This window comes from Trachemys scripta, chromosome 1 (genome assembly GCF_013100865.1).
Source record: "Trachemys scripta elegans isolate TJP31775 chromosome 1, CAS_Tse_1.0, whole genome shotgun sequence".
Lineage (NCBI taxonomy): Eukaryota > Metazoa > Chordata > Testudines > Emydidae > Trachemys > Trachemys scripta.
In genome coordinates, this window is record NC_048298.1 from 331,804,471 (window position 1) to 331,828,794 (window position 24,324).

At 42.3% G+C, this 24,324-nt stretch overlaps 1 protein-coding gene across 3 annotated transcripts in view; it reads right to left on the bottom strand.

The window, feature by feature from the left end:
- Positions 1-17,270: 17,270 nt before the first annotated feature.
- Positions 17,271-24,324, bottom strand: part of ACER3 (alkaline ceramidase 3) — a 69,190-nt gene continuing 62,136 nt past the window's right edge. For all 3 annotated transcript variants that reach the window (XM_034759128.1, XM_034759130.1, XM_034759129.1), the window contains exon 11: positions 17,271-24,207. In XM_034759128.1, coding sequence (XP_034615019.1) covers positions 24,154-24,207 — 54 coding nt within the window. In that variant the 3' untranslated portion in view covers positions 17,271-24,153. The remainder of the gene's footprint in view (positions 24,208-24,324) is intronic.

Here is a 24,324-nt window from a genome sequence, read left to right on the forward strand (position 1 = left end):
CAGGGTCACCTTCTAGACCCAACTTCACCGACCCAGGGCCAGGCCTACCTGAGCTTCCCTCTCTAGGCTCAACAAGATTCCCTGGAACCCACTTCCAAAGTGTATCAGAAACTGCTTCTGCTGCTGGCCCCCTGGGAGAATTGCCTGGGGCTGATTCTGCTGTTCCTGGTGTTGTTGCTGCACCACCTCCATGAGGTAGAGAACATCCTCCATCTTTTCCCTTTCGCATTTAAAAAAAACTAAGGGGGGCCCCACCAGACATTCCCGCTCCCCCCAGCCCAGCTGTCACTTCTGCAGCGGTCTTTTCCATAGCTGTTTTTGTTTCCTCTTCTGCTGCCTCGATTTCCCCTGAGTTCCAGAGATCAGTCCAGTGCTCGTGTTCTCCACCACATGTAGGGCTGCTGGCCTGTCTTCCCCAGCCTGGGGAGGAGTCACACTATGCCCACAGGCTGTCCAGCCCGTCCATCAGGGCACAGCTTTAATCTTCAACAACAAAAAACCCTCACAAATAAAGCAGGTTGCAGGGACTCAGAGGCCTCTCCCCTGACATCTCTTCCCTCTTCTCCAGGGCCTGCCACAGGAGCTAACCACCTTCCTGCTGCCTGCTCCATCTGACATCTCTCAGCCCCCTGGATAAAACATCTGAGCCCTTCCCAGCTGGGCCTGACAAGCCAGAAGGGCTAGCTAGCCCCTGGTTTTTAAAGGTGCAGACCACCCTGTTTCTGGGAGACTTCTGCTGGTCAGCCTAGCAACTGGAGCCCATCTCCTGTGAAAACAACAAGGAGTCTGGTGGCCCCTTAAAGACTAACAGATCTCCTGTGTGTTCTATTTACTGATACCGCTGCATTCTTGCCTTCTAGTCCTACCCATGTCCTAGCTGTTCGTTACATGGCGTCTTTCTGAAATAGATCCGGATAGTGAAAATATACTGACAGTGCTCAAAACTACACTCACGTTACAAGTACAGTGTGCTTACTAATAGTGCTAATGCCTGTGTCTCAACATTTCATAGCCTTTAAGGCCAGAAGGGACCATTAGACCATCTACTCTGACTTCCTGTATTTCACAGATTATAGAATTGTGTCAAGTTACTCACTGTTTGAGACCAACAACCTGTGTTTGGCTAAATCATATCTTGCAGAACAGCGTTCAGACTTGATCTGAAGACATCAAGAGACTGAGAACCCTCCACTTCCCCGGTAGTCTGTTCTAGTGGATAATCACCCTTTGCCTTATTTCTAATTTGAATTTGTCTGGCCTCAGCTTCCAGCCCTTGGTTCTTCTTATGCTGCTCTCTGCTACATTGAAATAGCCCTTTGATAACCGGGTATTGGCTCTCCACGTGGTACTTATACAGCATAATCAAGTCACCACTCGATCTTCTCTTTGATAAGCTAAACCGACTGAGCTTGTGAAGTCTCTCACTGGTAGGTATTCTCCTCCTCTGCCCCCCCCCTCAGATTTGGAATGGTTTTTCTGGCTCTCCTGGCTATTTTGGGTAAAGAGCACTGACAGGAGGACTATGGAACTGACCTTACCGGTTATGAGATACATTTCTCCACATATTTCAGCAAGGTGCCCAGAGTTTTTGAGTTGACTGTAGGGCTGATGGAAGGCCCCAGACCGACAGCCTTGGAGCTGAACAGGCAATAGCAATGCGAGTCTCTTCCATACCATCTTGCCCCATCCCTCAATCCCAAAGAGAAGGGCTGAGAGGGCAGCTCGGCCTCCATACTCCATTCAGCCCCTAGTTTCTCTACCAATATCCCCAGCGGGGGTGACAAGTAGCGCTCATGGGGGTGATGGGTTTGTGATGCTTGCCCACTAAGAACTGGGCTGCCACTCATTAAATTCACTTAGTCCTCTGATTAGCCATCAACTGCTAACCACTTTAGATCACTCCTAAATGGCATTCTGAGTGGTAATTAATGTGTGTAAAAGCCCTCTGAGGGTGGTGTATTTATCGTCATTGCATAGATGTTCCATTGAATTGTTTTATGTGATGCATTCCAGTTTTTTTAACAGTAGGTGGCAGCACCATTCCAAAGTTACATCAAGTGGCTGGGAGTACAGGTAGATTCAGCAAAATTCAAAGTGGAAAACAGATGTAAATTTTTATCCAGGAGGGTAATTAACCATTGGAACAGCTTCCCAAGGGATGTGAGAAATCTGATCCCTTGGGGTCTTTTATAAAAGTCCGGCACTAGTTCAAGCCACAAATTGTTGAACTCAAAGCAGGGATGGCTGGGAGCAGATCTCTGACCTGTGCTGTGTGTGGTCAGTGGGGTCCCTTCTGGCCATGGAAAGTGAAGTTAATGGGAATTCGTGAGAACATTCTGGGAGGGAATTGCAGAGACTCTTTGTGGAACACAAACAGGATACAGAGTCCTAGACAAACCTGCGTTGGTTCCCCCTTTTCTTGTGTGGGGAGCAAAGCACTCTTACATGGTTTTGAATCAAGTTACTTACAGTGTACAGGCCATGCCCTCAGCTGGTACAGCCTATGAAGGGCGTGCCTAAAAGTTACAAATACTTTCTTTACCAAAACATTTGGAAAAGCGCCTGCCCTCACTTCCCTTCTGCATCTGAGGTCAGGGTCCTGGGTCCCCCAGGTGGAGGTGATGACAGCACAGTCCCTGCAAGCCGTGGAAGTGGGGAGCAGTATCTGACTGTTGCAGGGGCACTGATAGAACTGTGTTGTGATCATACAGCTAGGCGGGTAAAGCGAAGGAGAAACTTCTTGTGAATCAGGCATCTCTGGTCACAATGGGCTTAGCTCTGTGTGTTTTCAAATATTTTTGGTCATTTTAAAGTCTACCCCTGCGTTTCTCACCCACTGATCTGGGATGTTAAATAGTGTATTTCAAATAGAGCTGGCAAGATCAGGGGAGGATTCAGATCAAAACTCTGGGGGTGTCTGGATTTGGGGTCCTGCTGTTACCCAATATAATAATGGACCTTAGGTCAGACTGGAATACGTGTGTTCCCAAGAGTTATGTAGGGGTGGTGGAAAGGCCAGAGCCAGCTCTTATTTTCAAACCAAACATTACAGGTCACTTTTTAGAAAGTGACCTGCAGCGATATTTTAAAAATTGGGTTCATGCCCTTTCTTGGTTTTTTTACTATGGACAAAAAAAGACCTGAACAGTGTTTGAGGACCTTCTTACTTGTCTACACACAAGTTTTGCACTGGTATAGCTCTGTTGGTTAGGGAGTTGATTTTTCCTGCACAAGAATAGCTCTCCTGGCATTAAGCACCTTTATATCAATATAACTGTGTTTACACTAGGTGGGGCTGTACCGCTTTAACTAGACACAGTTAAATTGTGTGTGGAGACAACCCTTAGAAATATCAGCTGTGTCAACTTCTGTCTTCTTCAAAGGACCTATGCGAAAGCTTTTGCTAAAGGGCCAGTGGGGGAGGGTATCTCAAAGTACCTTTTTTGAGGGGTCTCAAATCTGCATCGAAGAGACAGAGATTGATATGAATCTTCATCAGAGACGTCCCTTTTCCAAAATGTTAAGCAGGCAGTTAAGTGAAATCGCTGCTAGCAGCATCCCGAAGTGGGGTTTGTTTTGAAGAAGTCTATCTAAAAATCCCTTCTCTGAATAGCCCAGCTTTCAGGCTCTCGCTATCACTGCACTAGTCCTCTAATCAGAGTCTCCTGGCCAAGCCAGGACCCCATTTCTCATGTAAAAAACAAGCAGCAAATTTAAAGGACAAAACCCTCAAAAACATACTAACAAAAACCTTTCAGGCCTTGAAGCTACAAAAGTTTATGGGCTGTTCCCCTCCCCCACCCCCCTTTGGCAGGACAATGCAGGTTGTGCCGCTGTATGGTGTGTCTCTTACACATTCCAAGCTGTAGCTTTCCACTAGAGAGTGACCCATTTTTCCCTTTGGGAAATATGGACACCATGTGGGGCTAGCCCGAGGTCCCTGCTGGGGCTGGCCCAAGCAGCTCACCCGAGCACCCTGCCCCACACAGGGGGCAGAGACAGGGCTCAGCTGAGCATACTAGATAGGTTGACTATATTTTCCAAAGGTTAGGGCTAGCGTCACTGCGAGTCCTGCCTGCCCCCCACCCGAGCCCTGCCTCCCCCCTGCATGGGGCTGGCATTGCTGCTCACGCCGACAGCCCCCCACGTCTACACTTAAAATGCTGCATCAGTGCAGCTGTGCCACTTTAATGAAGATGCTCCAAACCAATGGGAGAGAGCACTCTCATTGGCACAGTTAATCCACTTTCCCGACAGGCAGTAGCTATCTTGGTGGGAGAAGCTCTCCTGCCGACATAACCCTCCTGGTGTAGACAGTGTTAAGTCGGTACAGCTACATCGCTCAGATGGGTGGATTTTTCACACTGCTGAGCAACATAGTTCTATTGATGTAGTTCTGCAGCGTAGTAAAAGAAAGAGGCACTTTTCAAAGTGTTCATGGACTGGCAGCTTCTGCCCTCAGATAATGCAACACAGACACATTCGTCACAACATGCTCCTCTCGTTTACATTGAAACCCTTAGAACACATGTTTCTTAACTCGTCACGTTTGTCACTGAAGAATCTCTGCTGAACAGATCAGAATGTGTCAGAAGTGATTTTGGTTGGCCACCTGGCATAAGCAACCAGTCCTGTGGATTTCTTCTCCACGTACTTATGTGGCCCCATCAGCAGGACAGTTGAGCACCTCACAAACTAACCAATTTTTCCTCACAGAAGCGGAAGGGAGGCACAGAGAGATTTGCCCAAAGTCACACAGTAAGTCTGTGGCAGAGTCAGGAAATGAATCCTGTACACTTGAGTCTCAGTTCAGTGCCTTAAGCACAAGATCATCCTCATTTTCATACAGGGAAGGCAGTTTGTTCCCTTTGTGCAATTCACACGGTCATGAGTTTCTTTGGCACAGCCACAGAGAGCAGCATGCACTATGTAGCAAGGGGGAATTTGATACTGATTCCCTCAGTCCATTTCCTCCTTCATGATTCTCTGTTCCTGTGAATAACCCCTCAGAAATCACCCCGAGGAGAGGGAAAGGTTCAACAGCCAACACTCCACTCCTCTGGACACCGAGAACTGACTTGACATGCAGAATAGATTTCAACTGCATAAGATTTATTAATTACACTTCAGCATGGATTGATCCTGCATGTGACGAATGGCGTCACAGGATTGGGCCCACATGCTTCTCAGTGCTCAATTGGTATTATTTAGGGCTGTCAAGCGATTAAAAAAAATCGTGATTAATCGCACTGTTAAACAATAATAGAATACCATTTATTTAAATATTTTTGGATGTTTTCTACATTTTCAAATATATAGATTTCAATTACAACAGAATACAAAGTGTACAATGCTCACTTTATATTTATTTTTTATTACAAATACTTGCGCTGTAAAAAACAAAATAGTGTTTTTCGATTCACCTAATACAAGTACTGTAGTGCAATCTTTATCATGAAAGCTGAACTTACAAATGTAGAATTATGTACAAAAAAATAACCACACTCAAAAATAAAACAATGTAAAACTTTAGAGCACACAGTCCTATTTCTTGTTCAGCCAATTGCTCAAACAAGTTTATTTACATTTGCAGGAAATAATGCTGCCCGCTTCTTATTCACAGTGTCACCTGTAAGTGAGAACAGGTGTTCGCATGGCAATGTTGTAGCCGGTGTCGCAAGATATTTACATGCCAGATGCACTAAAGATTCCTATGCCCCTACATGCTTCAACCACCATTCCAGAGGACTTGCGTCCATGCTGATGACGGGTTCTGCTCGATAGCAATCCAAAGCAGTGTGGAATGTCGCATGTTCATTTTCATTATCTGAGTCAGATGCCACCAGCAGAAGGTTGATTTTCCCTTTTTGGTGGTTCGGGTTCTGTAGTTTCTGCATCGGAATGTTGCTGTTTTAAGACTTCTGAAAGCATCTGAATGTTGCTGTTTTAAGACTTCTCCACACCTCATCCCTCTCAGATTTTGGAAGGCACTTCAGCTTCTTAAACTTTGGGTCGAGTGCTGTAGCTAGCTTTAGAAATCTCACATTTCTACCTTCTTTGCGTTTTGTCAAGTGTGCAGGGAAAGTGTTCTTAAAATGAACAATACGTGCTGGGTCATCATACGAGATTGCTATAACATGAAATATATGACAGAATGCGAGTAAAACAGAGCAGGGGATATGTCCAGTCACAAATTTAATTAACACATTTTTTTAAACGAGCATCATAGCATGGAAGCATGACCTCTGGAATGGTGGCCGAAGCATGAAGGGGCATACGCATATTTTACATATCTGGCATACAAATACCTTGCAATGCCAGCTACAAAAGTCCCATGCGAATGCCGGTTCTCACTTTCTGGTGACATTGTAAATAAGAAGTGGGCAGCATTATCTTCCATAAATGTAAACAAACTTGTTTGTCTTAGCAATTGGCTGAACAAGAAGTAGGACTGAGTGGACTTGTAGGTTCTAAAGTTTTGCATTGTTTTGTTTTTGAGTGTAATTCTATACCAAAAAACCAACCTACCTTTGTAAGTTGCACTTTCATGATAAGGAGATTTGCATTATGGTACTTGTATGAGGTGAATTGAAAAATACTATTTCTTTTGTTTATCATTTTTACCATGCAAATATTTATAATAAAAAATAATAAAAAAATGAGCACTATACACTTTGTATTCTGTGTTGTAATTTAAATCAATATATTTTTAAAATGTAGAGAAACATCCAAAAATATTTAATACATTTCAATTGGTATTCTATCGTTTAACAATGTGATTAATCGTGATTAATTTTTTTAATCGCAATATTTTTTTTGAGTTAATCTCGTGAGTTAACTGCGATTGACACCCCTAGTATTATTTACATTCAGAATAAGGAACCAGTCACCAGGTCAGGCCAACGGGGATAAACAGTCCAAACCCAGGTCAAGTTTTTATTGGCATGTAGAAAAAAGTGCAATAGTTTGTGCTGCTTCTCTTCCCGTTTTAGTTTCACACATCTCTGCAACTTTCCGTTTCCACATACAAGCACAAGTCCCCACCTTCCATGAGAATAGCTACGCTTGCAGGATTTCCAGTGCCACTGAAATGAGGAAGCTTCGAAAGTCTCACAGAAAAGCCTGCTGCCAGACAACCTCCACACCAATGTGATTTAGAAAGTACCTTATCATCTCCCAGCCCTCGCACATTGCTGAGGGCCTCTCTGAAAACATCCGCTCAATGTGCGGCAGCAGTCAAAAAAGCAAACAAAATGTTGGGAATCATTAAGAAAGGGGCAGATAATGAGACAGAAAATATCATATTGCCTCTATATAAATCCATGGTACACCCACATCTTGAATACTGTGTGCAGATGTGGTTGCCCCATCTCAAAAAACATATATTGGAATTGGAAAAGGTTCATAAAAGGGCAACAAAAATGATTAGGGGTATGGAACAGCTTCTATATGAGGAGAGATTAATAAGACTGGGACTTTTCAGCTTGGAGAAGAGACAACTAAGGAGGGATGTGATAGAGGTCTATAAAATCATGACTGGTGTGGAGAAAGTAAATAAGGAAGTGTTATTTACTCGTTCTCATAATACATGAACTAGGGATCACCAAATGAAATTAATAGGCAACAGGTTCAAAACAAACAAAAGGAAGTTTTTTTCACACAATACACAGTCAACCTGAGGAACTCCTTGCCAGAGGATATTGTGAATGATAAGACTATAACAGGGTTCAAAAAAGAACTAGATAAGTTCATGGAGAATAGGTCCATCAATGACTATTAGCCAGGATGGGCAGGGATGGTGTCCCTAGACTCTGTTTGTCGGAAGCTGGGAATGGGCGATGGAATGGAGCACTTCATGATTACCTGTTCTGTTCATTCCCTCTGGGGCACCCGGCATTGGCTACTGTCGGAAGACAGGATATTGGGCTAGATTGACCTTTGGTCTGACCCAGTATGGCCATTCTTATGTTCTCAACCCTTCTGGAGACAGGCTGAAAAAACCTTTCAGTGGATTGGCTCCAGGTGCTGTAGACACACCAGACATGATCACGGTATAAGGGGCCAATCAAGTTTATACTCCCTCAGTCTGAGAGCAGGTCTGACCCCTTGCTGTGACATGCAACAAATATACGTAAACTGTCCATAACACACTATATTCCAAGCCTAAATGTTCTAGAGCACTGGAGTGGATCCAGACTAAAGCTCGACTAGATTTAGAGCCTTGGAATGAGGTAGGTTTCCCATCTGGCCTTGCAGGTGCCAGACATTGGATCTATTTAAAATCCATTAGTAGGTTAGGAGTCTGACTCAAAAGACAGCTCTTTACCTCGGCAAAGAACTTTGTTTTGAAGACATGAAAGATTAGTTGTGAGGTATGGAGCACGTGTACAGCCTAGCAACGGTAGAGGGTCCTAAACCCGAAGGCTTTTATGACTGCCTGGCCTATATCTTTGGACACTCCAACTATAAATTGCATAGATACTGCACTGAGCAGCAGGGTGGCTATGAATAAAGTTTTAATTCTTTACCATTCTTCAAGGGTCTTACTTCCCTCCTTAAAGTCAAAGGTGAATTCAGTGCTCTGCTTGGGTTGCCATGCCTGTTATCCCAGAGGAAATAAACCTACTATATATTGCTTTCATGGGAGCGGAGGAGAGAGACAGCGTGCAACTAAACGCCTTTCCTTGGGAGTAGAGAACTGAGACAGCATACGAACGAGGAGACTGAGGTTTATCTAAAAAGGAAGGTAGTATCACAGTTATCTAAATAAATCTGTCTCATCCCAGTAGCTTCTACAAAGACACTTTACAACGTCTCATGTAAAGCATACCTGAGTTGTTGCTGGGTGTCTCTCATCCAAGTACCAAATCCTGCTTAGTCCAAGGTAGTACTCCTGTGGGCTAAATTCAGACAAGTAGGGAAGGTAGGTTATAACAGACACAGGCCTGCCGACAGCAATTCCAGGCCCCAGGGCAGAATAGTCAATGGGCCCCTGCTGGTGACCAATGAGCGGCCGGCTGCACCATGGAGCATGCTCTTCCGTCACGGCCAGGGCTTCCCCATGCCCGCCTGGCTGCCTTTGCCGCCGCTGGCTGCCTTTGCCGCCGGCCCCTCCCAGTCGCTGCTCTGCAGAACTGCCCGACGGCTGCCTGAGAGAGCCTGGCTGGGGAGGAGGCCATTCCATACCCCTAATCATTTTTGTTGCCCTTTTCTGAACCTTTTCCAATTCCAATACATCTTTTTTGAGACGGGGCGACCATATCCGCACGCAGTATTCAAGATGTGGGCGTACCATGGATTTATATAGAGGCAATATGATATTTTCTCTCTCCTTATCTATCCCTTTCTTAATGATTCCCAACATTTTGTTTGCTTTTTTGACTGCCGCTGCACATTGAGCGGATGTTTTCAGAGAGGCCTTCCGCAATGTGCGAAGGCTTGGAGAAGATAAGGTACTTCCTAAATCACGTTGGTGTGGAGGTTGTCTGGCAGCAGGCTTTTCTGTGACTTTCGAAGCTTCCTCATTTCGGTGGCACTGGAAATACTACAAGCGTAGCTAGTCTCATGGAAGGTGGGGACTTGTGCTTGTATGTGGAAACGGAAAGTTGCAGAGATGTGTGAAACTAAAATGGGAAGAGAAGCAGCACAAACTATTGCACTTTTTTCTACATGCCAATAAAAACTTGACCTGGGTTTGGACTGTTTATCCCCGTTGGCCTGACCTGGTGACTGGTTCCTTATTCTGAATGTAAATAATACTAGGGGTGTCAATCGCAGTTAACTCACGAGATTAACTCAAAAAAAATATTGCGATTAAAAAAATTAATCACGATTAATCACATTGTTAAACGATAGAATACCAATTGAAATGTATTAAATATTTTTGGATGTTTCTCTACATTTTAAAAATATATTGATTTCAATTACACAGAATACAAAGTGTACAGTGCTCACTTATTTATTACAAATATTTGCACTGTAAAAATGATAAAAAGAAATAGTATTTTCAATTCACCTCATACAAGTACCATAATGTAATCTCTTTATACTGATAGTGCAACTTATAAATGTAGTTTTTGTTGCTGTTACATAACTGCTCTCAAAACAATGCAAAACTTTAGAGCCTACAAGTCCACTCAGTCCTACTTCTTGTTCAGCCAGGCGCTCAGACAAACAAGTTTGTTTTTATTGCAGAGATAATGCTTCCCGCTTCTTAGTCACAATGTCACCTGAAAGTGAGAACGGAGTTCAAATGGCACTGTTGTAGCTGGTGTCACAAGATATTTACATGCCAGATGTGCTAAAGATTCATATGTCCTTTCATGCTTTAATCACCATTCCAGGGGACATGCGTCCATGCTGATGATGGGTTCTGCTCAATAACAATCTGAAGCAGTTCAGACGCATGTTCATTTTCATTATCTGAGTCAAATGCCACCAGCAGAAGGTTGATTTTCTTTTTTGTGGTTCAGGTTCTGTAGTTGCTGCATCGGAGAGTTGCTCTTTTAAGACTTCTGAAAGCATGCTCCACACCTCGTCCCTCTCAGATTTTGGAAGGCACTTCAGCTTCTTAAACCCTGGGTCGAGTGCTGTAGCTATCTTTAGAAATTTCATATTGGTACCTCCTTTGCTTTTTGTCAAATCTGCAGTGAAAGTGTTCTTAAAAAGAACATGTGCTGGGTCTTCATTCGAGACTGCTATAACATGAAATATATGGCAGAATGTGGGTAAAACAGAACAGGGGATAAGTTCAGTCACAAATTTAATTAACACATTTTTTTAACGAGCTTCATCAGCATGGATGCATGTCCTCTGGAATGGTGGCTGAAGCATGAAGGGGCATACAAATATTTTACATATCTGGCATGCAAATACTTAGCAATGCTGGCTACAAAAGTCCCATGCGAACACCTGTTCTCACTTTCAGGTGACACTGTAAATAAGAAGTGGGCAGCATTATCTCCCGTAATTGTAAATAAACTTGTTTGTCTGAGCGCCTGGCTGAACAAGAAGTAGGACTGAGTGGACTTGTAGGCTCTAAAGTTTTGCGTTGTTTTGTTTCTGGTCCCACCACTTCCACTCCCGGAATGTGGGCCATGCATCACTCAGGCCCGCCCCACCTCTTCCCACCCCCCCACTCCTCTACCTCCCCGCAGCGCCTCCAGTACATCACCAAACAGCTGGTGGCGGTGGGTGGGAGGCAGTGAGAGGGACGGGGACGAGCTGATAGGTGGGTCCCACCCTTGGCAGGAGGCGCTTGTGGGGGGGGGGGCAGGAAGAGGCCTGCAGGTGGGTGCTCAGCACCCACTTGGCATCTATGCCTAGGAACTGTGCAGCCCACCTGGGCAATTTAAAAGGGCCCAGGATTCCCAGCTGCCGCTACTGCAATAGCAGTGGAAGCAGGGGGCCCCGGGCCCTTTTAAATGGCCCAGGGCCCTGGGCAATTGCCCCCCATCAGTGGGTCTGAACAGACAATAAAAGGTTTTCCAAAGTTATATCCACTTTCATTGAATAACTAACTTCAACTGCAATGTACAGTGAGTAACTAGGTTTATTTTCTGGCCGTAGTTGAGATTAAAGTACGCCAAGTTTCAACCGCCTCATGGAGGCACTTTAAGAGGAAATGTACATACATTGCCTAAACAGCGTCATGCAGCTCCTCCAGCCTGCTCACTGCCATAGCACATCTTCACTGCACAAACACCATCTCTCTCCCTTATATTTTATGCGTCAGTTGGTGATTAAAAAGATTAAAAAGTGGTGGTTGCATTAGCAGTGACTATAGCACTTCTCTTTCCAGTGCTCCCCTGCGATCTTCCTCTCTCACCTTCATTGGGAAATCAACTACCACCATTCATTAGCAGACTTGGCTGAGCCTTCTTCCCGCAAACTTGGTTTGGAAGCTTTCCAGGTTAGACCAAATATTAAGGTTGGCTGAAAACTGTTCATTGAAATTTTGGACTAATTGTAATTGTGCTTTCCCACCCCACAGGGGTACAGCGAGGATAAATACACCCAACAGTTATGAGGTGCTCTGCTGAAGAGTGACTTGCTGGCCAGCACACCCGTCTGAATTGGATAATGTACAAAAAAGGGCCACAAAAATGATGAGGGGTATGGAACAGCTTCCATACAAGGAGAAATTTAAGAGACTGGGACTGTTCAGTTTAGAAGAGAGATGACTGAGGGGCAATACGATAGAGGTCTATAAAATCATGACTGGTGCGGAGAAAACGAATAGAGAAGTGTCATTTACTCCTTCACATCACAGAAGAATTAGCGGTCACCCAATGAAATTAATAGGCAGCGTGTTTAAAAACAAAATAAATACTACTTCATTAAATACTCCTTTCCACAGTATCCTTTGCCAGAGGATGTTGTGAAGGCCAAGACTGTAACAGGGTTCAAAAAAGAACTAGATACATTCATGGAGGATAGGTCCATCAATGGCTATTAGCCAGGATGGAGAGGGATGGTGTCCCTCGCCTCTATTTGCCAGAGGCTGAGAGTGGGTGGCAGGGGATGGATCACTTGCTGATTACCTGTTCTGTTCTTAACCTCTGGGGCACCTGGCATTGGTGGCTCTCGGAAGACAGGATACTAGGCTCGATGGACCTTTGGTCTGACCCAGTATGGCCATTCTTATGATGCACAATCAACCTGTGGAACTTGTTGCCAGGGGATGTTGTGAAGACCAAAAGTATAACTGAGTTCAAAAAAGAATTAGATAAGCTCATGCAGGACAGGTCCATCAATGGCAATTATCCAAGATAGTCAGGGATGCAACCCCATGCTCCGCATGACCCTAAACCTCCAACTGCCAAAAGCTGGGACTGGACGACGGGATGGATCACTTGAAATTGCCCTGTTCTGCTCATTCCCTCTAAACCACCTGGTCCTAGCCACTGTCAAAAGACAGGATTTTGGGCTAGATGGACTATTGGTCTAACGTAGTATGTTCAATGGTTGTGAGTTGCTCTGTTGAATGGAGACTCATCAGACAGCATGCCCCTTCATGGTGTGGTGTATTCAGGGTCCTTCCCTCTGGCACCTCCTTCCTCATCTTGTAGAGGGCAACGCCTCCCAGAGCTTTGTCCGTGGAGGTCCGGCTCCTTGTCTGCTTCTCCCCAGATTCTGTCCCACCCCCTCCCAGAAGCCTGAACTGCCTCTTTGCTGTCTAGCCCTTTTGCCAAGGCTTACCACAAGAGCTTACTCCACTCCTTGGCTTCCCAGTGTCTCTTGGCCTCTGCCAGAAGCTCCCTTCTTGGTAGAAGATCCCAAGTCTCACTCTCCTCTAGACCTCCCGCCTCCCTTCTACTCCTGAAATCCTTTATTAGCACTGCCATCCCAGGTCCTCCCCACTGGGCCTGGCCCACCCTTTAGGTGCCCTAATTGCTCTCTGACTCCAGTAACTCTCTGCCAGTGTGGGGTACATACCATTATAGTCCAGTACCGGGGGAGGGAGGTATACAAGTACCTTTACAAGTATATCTACATAGGGTCATTTCCTTTCCATGATCGCTGTTCAACTGGACTGCACACTTTTTGGTCTTAAAAGCTAGGGTTGGTATTAATGTAAACCAATGTTTCCTAAACTATGTTCCGCAGAACACTGGTGTTCTGCACTATGTGAATAGGTGTTCCGTGAAAGAATCATAATTTAAAAAAGGATCTTCGCTTTTTTTAAATTTTAAATTTGGCATATTTGAAGCATAGTTTACAACTCTTTTTGAATGACTATAATTTAACATAAACTCTTTTTCCGGTTATTGATAGATCTTGTATTGAATATCATGGCGCAAAGAGAATGTGGCACGCAAGCATGTTGACGTCTACCCCTTTCGGGCACGTTTCAGTTAGTGACGTCGTACCCCTTCCGCTCGACGCTGCGCGAACTGCAGTGGTATGCACACACCATTCTCTTTACGCCATGTTGAATATAACATTCACTCAACACATTCAAACCTGTGGGTCTTTACCGTGTGTGCAATAAACTAAACTAGCTTCGCTCGAAACAATATAAATATTTGTGACAAACAAAATTTGACAAAAATCAGTATTTCTAAATATTGTTACTAAATCTAATCACCATGGATTTATGGCTAAAAAAAGGAACTTTGAAACGAAAAGCAAGTTCTTCTGGTACTCCAACTGTGGCCGAAATAAACGAGCAAAATATTGCGACACTTCAAAGTGAGGATGAACAATCACAGTCTTTTGTTGCCAAAAAAAATCTGTTAGTACTAGTGAGTTATCCAAGGTGAAAGAATTTCCAACAAAATATATCAAAAAACAAGAAGAAGCAGGTGTTAAAAGACCAAAATGAAAGTATGATGAAAGTTGTCTTTCAGTTTTACGTGTGTTGGAAATAAAGATGTTCCTGATGCGCAGTGCGTCGTGTGCAACGAAAGATTAGCAAACAGTTCATTGGCTCCTGCTAAACTTCGTAGGCATTTGGAAACCAAGAATGCTGAATACAAAGACAAAGATGTACGTTTTTTCAAGAGGAAGTGTGACTCACTTGGAAATTGTAAACTTTCGATTATTAAAATCGCTAAAACAGACAACAAAAGTGCAACAGAGGCATCTTATCGAGTAAGTTACCATATAGCGCTTGCCGGAGAAGCTTACGCTACTGGAGAAATGCTTATCAAGTCTTGTGCGAAATATATTGTAACGTGCATGTTGAGCAAGCAGTCTGGTAAAAAAATTGATGCTGTACAGTTGTCAAATAATACTGTTGCACACCGTATTAAAGATCTTGCCGATGACATAGAAAAAGAGTTAGTTTGCTGACTGAAAATTTGCCATGAGTATTCATTGCAGCTTGATGAGTCCACTGACGTTTCAGGACTTGCTGTGCTACTAGTATTTGTCTGATATAGATTTAATAATATTATTGAAGAGTACCTGCTCTTACGTGAATCTCTGCAAAGCAACACAATTGGAGAAGAAATATTCAACTGCATCAACAATTTTATCAGAAAGCATGAAATTAGTTGGGGAAAATGTATTGATGTATGCACTGACAGTGCTCGGGCAATGATCAGGAGCTGTAACGCGAATCATAAATATGGCACCAGAAAGAACTAAGAGCCATTGTGTTCTACACAGACAAGCACTTGCAGTTAAAAAAATACCAGCATATCTGAAAATTGTGCTCGATGAAGCAGTACAAATGATCAATTTTTTCAAATTTCGACCACTTCAATCCAGGTTATTTAAAATTTTGTGTGAGGAAATGGGTAGTCAGCACAAAGCGCTTCTTTTACATACGGAAGTGAGGTGGCTATCCAGAGGAAGAGTGCTTGTGAGGCTTTTTGAGCTTCGTAGTGAATTACTGGTATTCTTCACTTCAGATAATTCAGGATGAAAATTTAATGACTGACTGACAAATTCCTCATGGCTAATGAGACTTGCGTATCTTGCAGATATTTTTGCAAAATTAAATGAAATTAATCTGTCGCTGCAAGGAAAGAATGTGACCATTTTTACTACAATGGATAAAATTTCGTTGTTAAAGAAACTGGAATTCTGGGCTATAACTTCGACTGCTTCCCTACAGTACATGAATTTCTGACTGAAATAAATTCTACAGTCCATGAAGAAGTTTCCAGCACCATTTTACAGCACTTACGTGACTTGCAGGCCTCTTTATTAGAATATTTTCCTACAACTACTGATGATAATGCTTGGGTTCGAAATCTGTTTGTAATTACAGCCAAACCAGTCGGCTTTACTGCGCACGATTATGAGAGCCTAATTGACTTAATTTCTGACTCTGATTTGAAACAAAAGTTTAAGGACCTTCCGCTGAATAATTTTTGGAGCAGCCTAATAGAAGAGTACCCTAATGTGGCTAAACGTGCAGTTCGAGTGCTCCTTCCTTTTGCTACAACTTATTTGTGAGAGACGGGATTTTCCTATTATACAGCAACAAAAACCAAATATAGGAATAGACTTGATGCTGCGCCTGACATGAGGATTCAACTTTCCAGCATTATTCCTAATATTAAGCGAATTTGTGATAGAAAAACGCAGAAACACCAATCCCATTAAATCCAAATTTGTATTTCTGTTTATAAAAATAGATTTTCCTAGGAAAAATCTAATTTGTTTGGTGTTTGTGTATATATAAAAACAGGTTTTTTTTAAGTAGAACAGTTTTTAATTTTGACTCTTAAACTTGATTTTTGTACTACTATATACGCGCTTTCCAGTTACAAATTGTTAGTTCAAGTTATTTTAAATTTGTATTTTTGCTTTGTTTTATAAAAAAATATATTTGAGCATAAATAACGCAATTTTTTATTTGAAAACCAAACTACTACAAAATATTATAAGTGTTCCGTAATAGGCTAAAAAGTGTTCCGTGGCCAAAAAAGTTTGGGAAACGCTAATGTAAACAATAACCCTGGGAAGTTGTATCCCCAATATCAGCCGAAGTCTCACTGTGCTATTACCTTCTATCCCCACCCCCAGTTCTAGGTCTCTCTAATGCAGGGGAAGTCAACAGGCGGACTGTGGGCCAAATCTGGACCGCCAGACGCTATTGAACCAGACCCCAAAATCTTTTTATTTACAAATTATTATAATTATTATTTTTGCATTATTTTCTCTGGAGTCTGGACCTTGACTACACCTTCATCAAGAAATAATTGACTACCCCCTGCAATGGTTGAGATCAGCAGAGGCATTTCTTCAGAATTGCATACCTAGGGCCTGGAAGAACCAGCTCGGCATTTTCAAAAGAGGTTTGAGGTTTTTAGCCTTGAAGCACGGTGGAGACTCCCTTTTGGCTAAGACTTTGTTGCATGGCTCAGAACTAAGGTACTGGCTTTTCCCATTCCTTTCCTGGCAGGGCTCTGCTTGAGTGGAAGAAGGTTAATATTGCTGCTCATATGGACAGCTGCAAACTGATGTATCCTAATATTGCTACATTGGACATAAGTTGTTAATAGGGAGAGTTTCAAAAACAGTTAATAGATTTAGGACCATAAGTCCCATTGATTTTCAATGAGACTTTTGTTTCTGGCCACTAAAAAGGTCTTCTAAAACAGTAATTTTAATGCTATTTGTTTTAAAAAAAATTACACTGAACTCAAATCAATGGAATGCCAAACCTTTTATCCCTGCTGAATTGCGTATCCAAGCTGAGATTCCCGTTCTGTGCTTTGAAAACAGAGGCATGTATCCTTAAATATTAAACAGCATTGATAAAATCATCCTTTCAGATGCAATATAAAAAACAGGAAACGTTACAAAAAGTCTTATTTAAAACAAAATTCTTTAATAATTTGAACTATAAAGACAATTAGTACTTGAATGCAGCATGGATAATAGATTAAATACATTATTACTTAAATATCTCAAAGCTGATGTGTTTTGCAAAACAAAAAGGGTTGACGCACATAAGCCTAGGGTTAGTTGCCAGTTGTTTCCATATGAAGATTGAGTGCAGTATATCAAAATATTTATTAAACATTTTTTAGTACAACTGCTATTGCATATAGTCAACCCCTATTTATATATTTTTTGTCACAGTGAATTCATCTGCAACAATATCTTGAACTGGAAAACAAAGATTGCGCTAAAACAAATAGTGTTGATGTTAGAAAGTTTGGTCACATAACACATTGGCTATTCCATGTCCATAGACAGGTTATCTTCTTAACAGTAAACGATGCATTATCAGTGCATTAAACTGGGTTCAACAGAGTCAACATCAATTTGACAGAACATGAGACAAGCAGTAACCAAAAATCACTCTACAAAGTAACTGTTGCTTATGCTCCTAGAATCTCCCTTCCCTCTGCCCCCAGACCAATACTGTGCATGGTCAAACACTGGAGTAAAATTCTGTTGCAAGACAGTGACTGAGGCCTCAATTCAGTGAAGCATTTAAGCACATGCAAAAGTCTATTCCTATTCAGCAGAGCATTTAAGCACATCCGTAAGTCACATTCAGTGGGACTTCGTGTGCTTCAAAGTTCTGTAAAAGAAGGATGGACTTGAGCATAACTTTAAGAACGGTCTTAAGTGCTTTGTTTAACTAGGGCCAGATTCATGACATGCCAGATAATCAAAAGGGTCATTTAACTTTCACTTGCAAAATCTCATCAATGCATTCTCAAGATCGGTAACAACCTGATTTATGCTCAACAGTTGTGGGATTCTGTGCGCACAAAATGCGCAGGTGGCGATTTAGAGGCCTGTACAAATTGGACTCAGTTCAGTTTGTGACTGAACCACTCCACTGCAAAACTGTAATTACAGATTTGTAATTGAAAGTAGTTAAATGGCTCCAGCAAGTGAAAACAGATTGTCAGAGCCAGCCAGAGAATTTAGGCCCAATTTCTATAACGAATAGCCTGCCAATGCTTGTGCCTGCCTGGAACTCCCGAGAAGCCAATGAGACTTTCCATGGGAGCAGCAGTCCACCCAGGCGCTGTCAAACAGCAGGGTCAGGAGTGAATTAGCCACACACCTCTCATTGAAATAAATGGGGGCTGTGTGGTTAAGTCCCCTGGTTGGCTTTCAAAATCTCAACTGATTCATAGTACAATAATAAGAGATGGATGGAAATTACGCTTATTGTGCTAGTTGAGTAATAAGGCAGCAAAAGGCTGGATAATGCAGTATTGCAGATTTCTGGAGGTCCACTAAAAAACACCATTTGAATTCTGCATTATAGGATTTTTTTTTTTTGTAATAGCTAAATAATCATGTAACAAAAACCCACCACCCTTTGGGATCTTGCCCACACTATCAAAAACCAAAACAATAGAATTTCATGCTCGGAGAACATGGGACTGAGAAAAATCAGGCACTTAGCAGCATCTGCTAATTGTATGTAATTTTGCATGCTCAATGACAAAAAACGTTTGAAAACTTAACGGTGTCATTACATTATCGGATTTTCAAAAGCAAAGAAAATAGAGAACGTCCCTGACATGCACGAAACATTTTTGTTCATGTATAGAATAATCCATTCTATATTCCATCCACGTAAAGGTACACTGTACTATCCAATATATTGCATAAAATATTCCATCTACAGTACCTCTATAGCAAATAATTCAGAATGAATATTAAAAGTTAAGCATACAGGCTTCAAAACATTCAAGCCTATTATACACTGGTGTCTAAAGTGCAGTTATCAGGAAAAGTGACTAAAACTGATGCTACGAGATTCTCTGTTTATACTCTCATTGACTCCAGTTAAGATTTACTATGTTCTCCTGCCTTCCCATCAGTAAATGTTTCTCCAGTTAGAATTTTTCTTCTACAGCTATACTGGTTTTGGAGTGTTAACCAAACTGTACATTTAAACCCCAGTCCTGCAATTTACACAACGCAGGTGCAGCCCCACTACAATCAAGGGATTGCTTCATATGCGTATTGTCAATTGTAAGATCAGGCCTTAATGTTTGCAGAATAAAGAAGGTTGGACTCTCAGAACCACCGAGCTGTTGAGGAAAAGACTGCCCGGACTTAGTCACTTCCTGAGCAATCACTAGGATTTCAGAAAAAAAAAAATCTTCCAGTATGAAGTCTTCCTCCTGACCATTCATCTTCTGCCATCAGATGCCAAAAATACAATATACATTGATTTTAAATTACTAACGGATAAAATGCATTTAATAAAGGATAGTGATTGCTGCCCAATTGCTGAATCCACAGTAAACAAGGTAGGTAGACGTCAAAAACACTGAGGGTAATGGAAACCGCTGGGGTGCCCAGCGTGTTTGAAAGTCAAGCCACTTGTTAAGGTGCCTAAAAATAGAGTTAGAAGCCTAGGTTTAGGCTCGTAGTTTTGAGACTCTTGGCTGGTAGCATTAGCCCCCCCACTTCTAATTTTATGTCTGATAAATGTGACCAGCTGTTAGGAACTAGATGTTGTAAGCAATCAAATTCAAATAAAAAGAAAAAAAAAATCAAGTAGCTTTGAACTTTTCCTTTAACTTCACTCCTTGGCAGAAGTGAATACATTAGTATATGTTAAGTCACCTAAAGGTTACATAAATGCAGAGATATGTTGGCAAGCAGGTTTAAATTCAGATATCTAGAATTAAGGCCTTGAATCTGGGGTCTTTCTGTTCATAACACCCACTAAAAAAGTCAGTCAAATTTGAGTGCAGATGAATAGGATCAAGTATATAACCAGAAAGCCTCTGACAGGTATCTAACAAGTCCACTTACCTAGAGCTAATATATTCAGCCATAGATTAGTTCAATACTTTGCAATCCTGCTAGTGTTGCGAGGTCTGAGTTAGTCTACTTGTCTTTATCGCTGCATCCTTAAATTAAGGGCACTGATAGTGTGCAATATACATGATAGAGGTAGATGTGCAAGTGATAATTCTATTGCATATTCCAAATTCTAATTCGACGGTGCTTTTAAAATGATCAGTTTGTTCTAAACACTTGCTGGCCGTGCATCTCCTGGTGTTAGAACTGGAAGAAGAAACAACATTTTCTCTCCCACAAGGAACAGTTCTGGAGATAACTAATACTGTTAGCTAGCTTGAATTTCTGTTTTCAAGTAAGATGTAGGTGAGATTCCTCCTTGCTGGTAGATCTGAATCTTCCACATCCTATACTTGTTGCAAAAGCACTTTTCATTGTTGAGCTGCATCCGAAAAATCCTGACTCCTGATGTCTGGGTGAAAGCGTGGTGTTGATTTTTATTATCAGAGAAGGTTAAGTGTCCTAATGTTGTCGCTAAGGCAGAGGATCTCAGACTGTGATCTGAGAAACGCTTGCTGATGGTCCACTGGGGAATTGATTGGTCACATGGTAAAGGCCCTCCTGGTTTTTCATAGATCTTTTTAAAGCCAGAAGTGACCAGTATGATCATCTAGTCTGACCTCTTGCATGACACAGGCCACAGAGTTAAAGTTTCCAACCTTTAAATTGCATCAAAATACTCTTGCTACTTTGCGAATGTTACTTTTCCATGGACGTAACAGCCACAGAGATGTAGCGAGCTCACAAATGGGAAGGGAAGATGGTCCATGTGGCACTGTCTTGTCAGCTGTAGCCCACTCTAAAAGTTTGAGATCTGCTGCTCTATGGATGGGTCTACACTTCAGGCGCTACAGCGACAAGTACAACACTGCAGCTGTGCCGCTGTAGTGCCATAGTGTAGATGCTACAGCGACAGAAGAGGTTTTTCCATCACTGCAGTAAATCCACCACCCCTTTGAGAGGCAGTAGCTAGGTCAATCTAGCGGTGTCTATACTGGGGCTTACGTTGGCTTAACTACATCTCTCAGCTACGTTTTAGGCGTACACCAGGTTTCAGAAAATAAATACCTCTTTGATCTGCTTGGTCATACAAGGAATATAAACAAGGAGCAATATAACAGATACACGCATGTTCTTTACACGGTAATTTGGTACATCTATTTTTCAAGCAACTGAACAAGGCCGTCTAGGTGTCATGTTTGAAATAAGAATATAAAGTTTATTCTGTCCTGACATTTTCAATAGGACTTACAATTTGTAAGGTAGTGCTTCCCAACACATCCATCACTTTAGATGACTATTTGTAGTTAGAGGCTTACACATCTCAATTACATTCTTTATGTAGTGGCAATGTCTTGAAGAGAGGCTCTTGGGGAAAAGTGTGTGTTTTGGCTATTTAAAGTGAAAGAATAAGCCACCTTGCAAAACGTTAAGCTAAAAATAGAAACCCCAAAACTGTTTTTACTTTTTTGAGCAAAAAAATCAAACAGAAGCAAACTGACAAGACATGTTAACACTTATTTGACATCCCGACAAATGAATTTTACATGATCCGAAAAGGAATGTGCTATCTTGCTTCTCACCAGCACGTAGGCTGGTGAGCAAGATTTTTGAAACATCTTACACAAGCACAGAGACACTCTCTTCATCGGGAAATTGGCTTTTAGCACATGGCAGTGACTGCACATACACAGATACATCCTGAAAATACATAACCCCCCAAGACTCTGCAACAAGAAAAATAAGGCCACTGAAAAAAAAAAGTTTTAAAAAAAATATTAAGTAACCAGGAGGCCATCAGTGACTGCTGATATGTTCTGCACACTGCAGATATAAAGCAGAACTGCTGCAACGGGATGGTGCTTCTGGCCCTAATTCAGCAAAGCATGTGCTTGACTCCCATTTGTGGCAGAGGTGACTAAAATGATCCAAAAGTCCAGCTCCTCAAGGTAGGGCGCTGGCTTGCTTTGGGGCATTTGGTGGGGGAGAACAGGCACCCTCTTTAGTTGTGTTTTTGAAACCGACTGCAAAGCTCTTCTCAGAAACTATTATTTCCAGATAATTAAGGCGCCCAATTCAGGAAAGCCCATGCTTAATTCCCATTGACTTCAACAGGACTAAACACCCTTCCTGAATAGAGATGGGTTCCTGACTAGTGACTTTAAACGTTACCTGATAGATCTGCAACTTAGAGCTACACAGACTGCAAACTAGCTGTCAACTGCTAGTCAAACCCCCATTTAAAGATTTACATACTGATCATGGTACTATAGAAGGCCTCTAAAGTGTGTAGGTAAATGGCAGACCGAGAGAAACACATTCAAAGGAAAAGATAATTTTGATTAGTATTGATTGTGCATTACAGGATATAGTCTTATCTTTGAAGAAGTAAAACAAAACAAAGTTACATGGCCAAGACTTTGCAGAACTTTGAAGCAGCTTTATAGGTGCCTTGGCTCCACTCCCGCTCCTCCCCCTCTCTCCCAGGGCCTCCTGCATGCCACAGAACAGTTGGCGGGCAGGAGGCACTGGGAAGGAGGGGGAAAGTTGATCAGTGGGGTTGCTGGCAGCGGGGTGGGGAGAGCTGGCTACCCGTTTTTTCCGTGGATGCTCCAGCCCTGCAGCACCCATGAAGTCGGCGCCTATGTCCACAGCTAGTGCCGCTCGTGGGGGGTGGTTTAATTATGTTGACCAGAACGCTCTCTCCCGTTGCCATAGAGTGGCTGCACAGGAGACCTTACAGTGGTGCAGCTGCATCGGTACAGCTGTACTGCTGTAAGGTCTCTAGTGTAGACATGGCCTCAGAGTGCTGTCGATTATGCTGAGGAGACCAAAAAAAGGCCTGATTTTCATAAGTACTGAGCACCCTTCACTCCAACTGAAGTCAGTGGGAGTGAAGGATACTTAGCACCTCTGAAAATCCGGTGAATATTTGTAAGATTGTAAAATATGGGGGGGAGGAAGAGAATTTAAAGCTAGACCAACACGGATATAAATAAGCATTTAAATTAAGTGGCTGTGAATCTGTGAGCATGAATGATTTGCAAAATGAAAGCAGGGTTAGTAAAGGGTGTTCAGTACTTGCTAGGGATATTCAGAATGACCAGAAATGGCCTCCTGGATTCTCACACAAGTTAGAAGGACTTGGGACAGTTGTCAAGTTTCCTCACATTCGTACCACGAATGTCTAAGTGAGTCTAAACCCCTTTTTAAAGGGCCCTTGAGCCATTCACTGGTGCACCCTATCCCCAGGCACTGCTGGAAAACACTCCTGATGGGTCCTGCATCCTCAAAAGAAAACGGAAGCCTGACCTAATTTAATACAATTTCTCTACGCGTACCACTCCCTTGACTTACTGCAAATAGCAACATATAAGCATGGTAAAAGAGAGCCCTAAATCATTACATACCTAACTAAACTGTATAAAGGTGCAAGATTGAATTAGTTCAGAAGGATTCAATTCACGACAGGCCCCCTGGATGCTTAGATTGGCCATCACTTGGCCTACCATTTTCATAATTCAGTTACTAATATTAGTTTAGCCACAGACCAGATGGACAACTGAATGAAAACATATGCAACCCATTTCAAAAAATGGTAAGGTTTCTGTGACCAGCACAAAATATTAGCCCAGTATCTTCAGCTATACAACATATACACAAAAAATATTGTGTCTTAATTTTGTTTTAACACCTTAACAATAAAACAGTTCTAAACATTATTCCCATAATGCGCCGACTCTTCACTCTGCGTTGTGCCTGGCAATACCAGTAATACAGAGAAGTCTATTTCCTGCTACACAGCCCTTGAGCTGATGCATAATTTTGCCACATCAGTGTCAACAGCTGTGGAATTTCTTTATTCAGCCAGTGGTCACACTTGGTTGGTTGGATCTCTCACAGTCACTGCTTCTTCGGGGGTTCCACAAGGAGAATAGGCCATATTCCAAAAACAAACTGAAAAGAAGAGGGGGAGAAACAAGATTTGCTTGCAATGTAGCTTCTCAGAACAGAAATACAGTTCACCTGTTCTCAGTTTCTTGGAATTAATACACAGAACACAATGTAAAAATA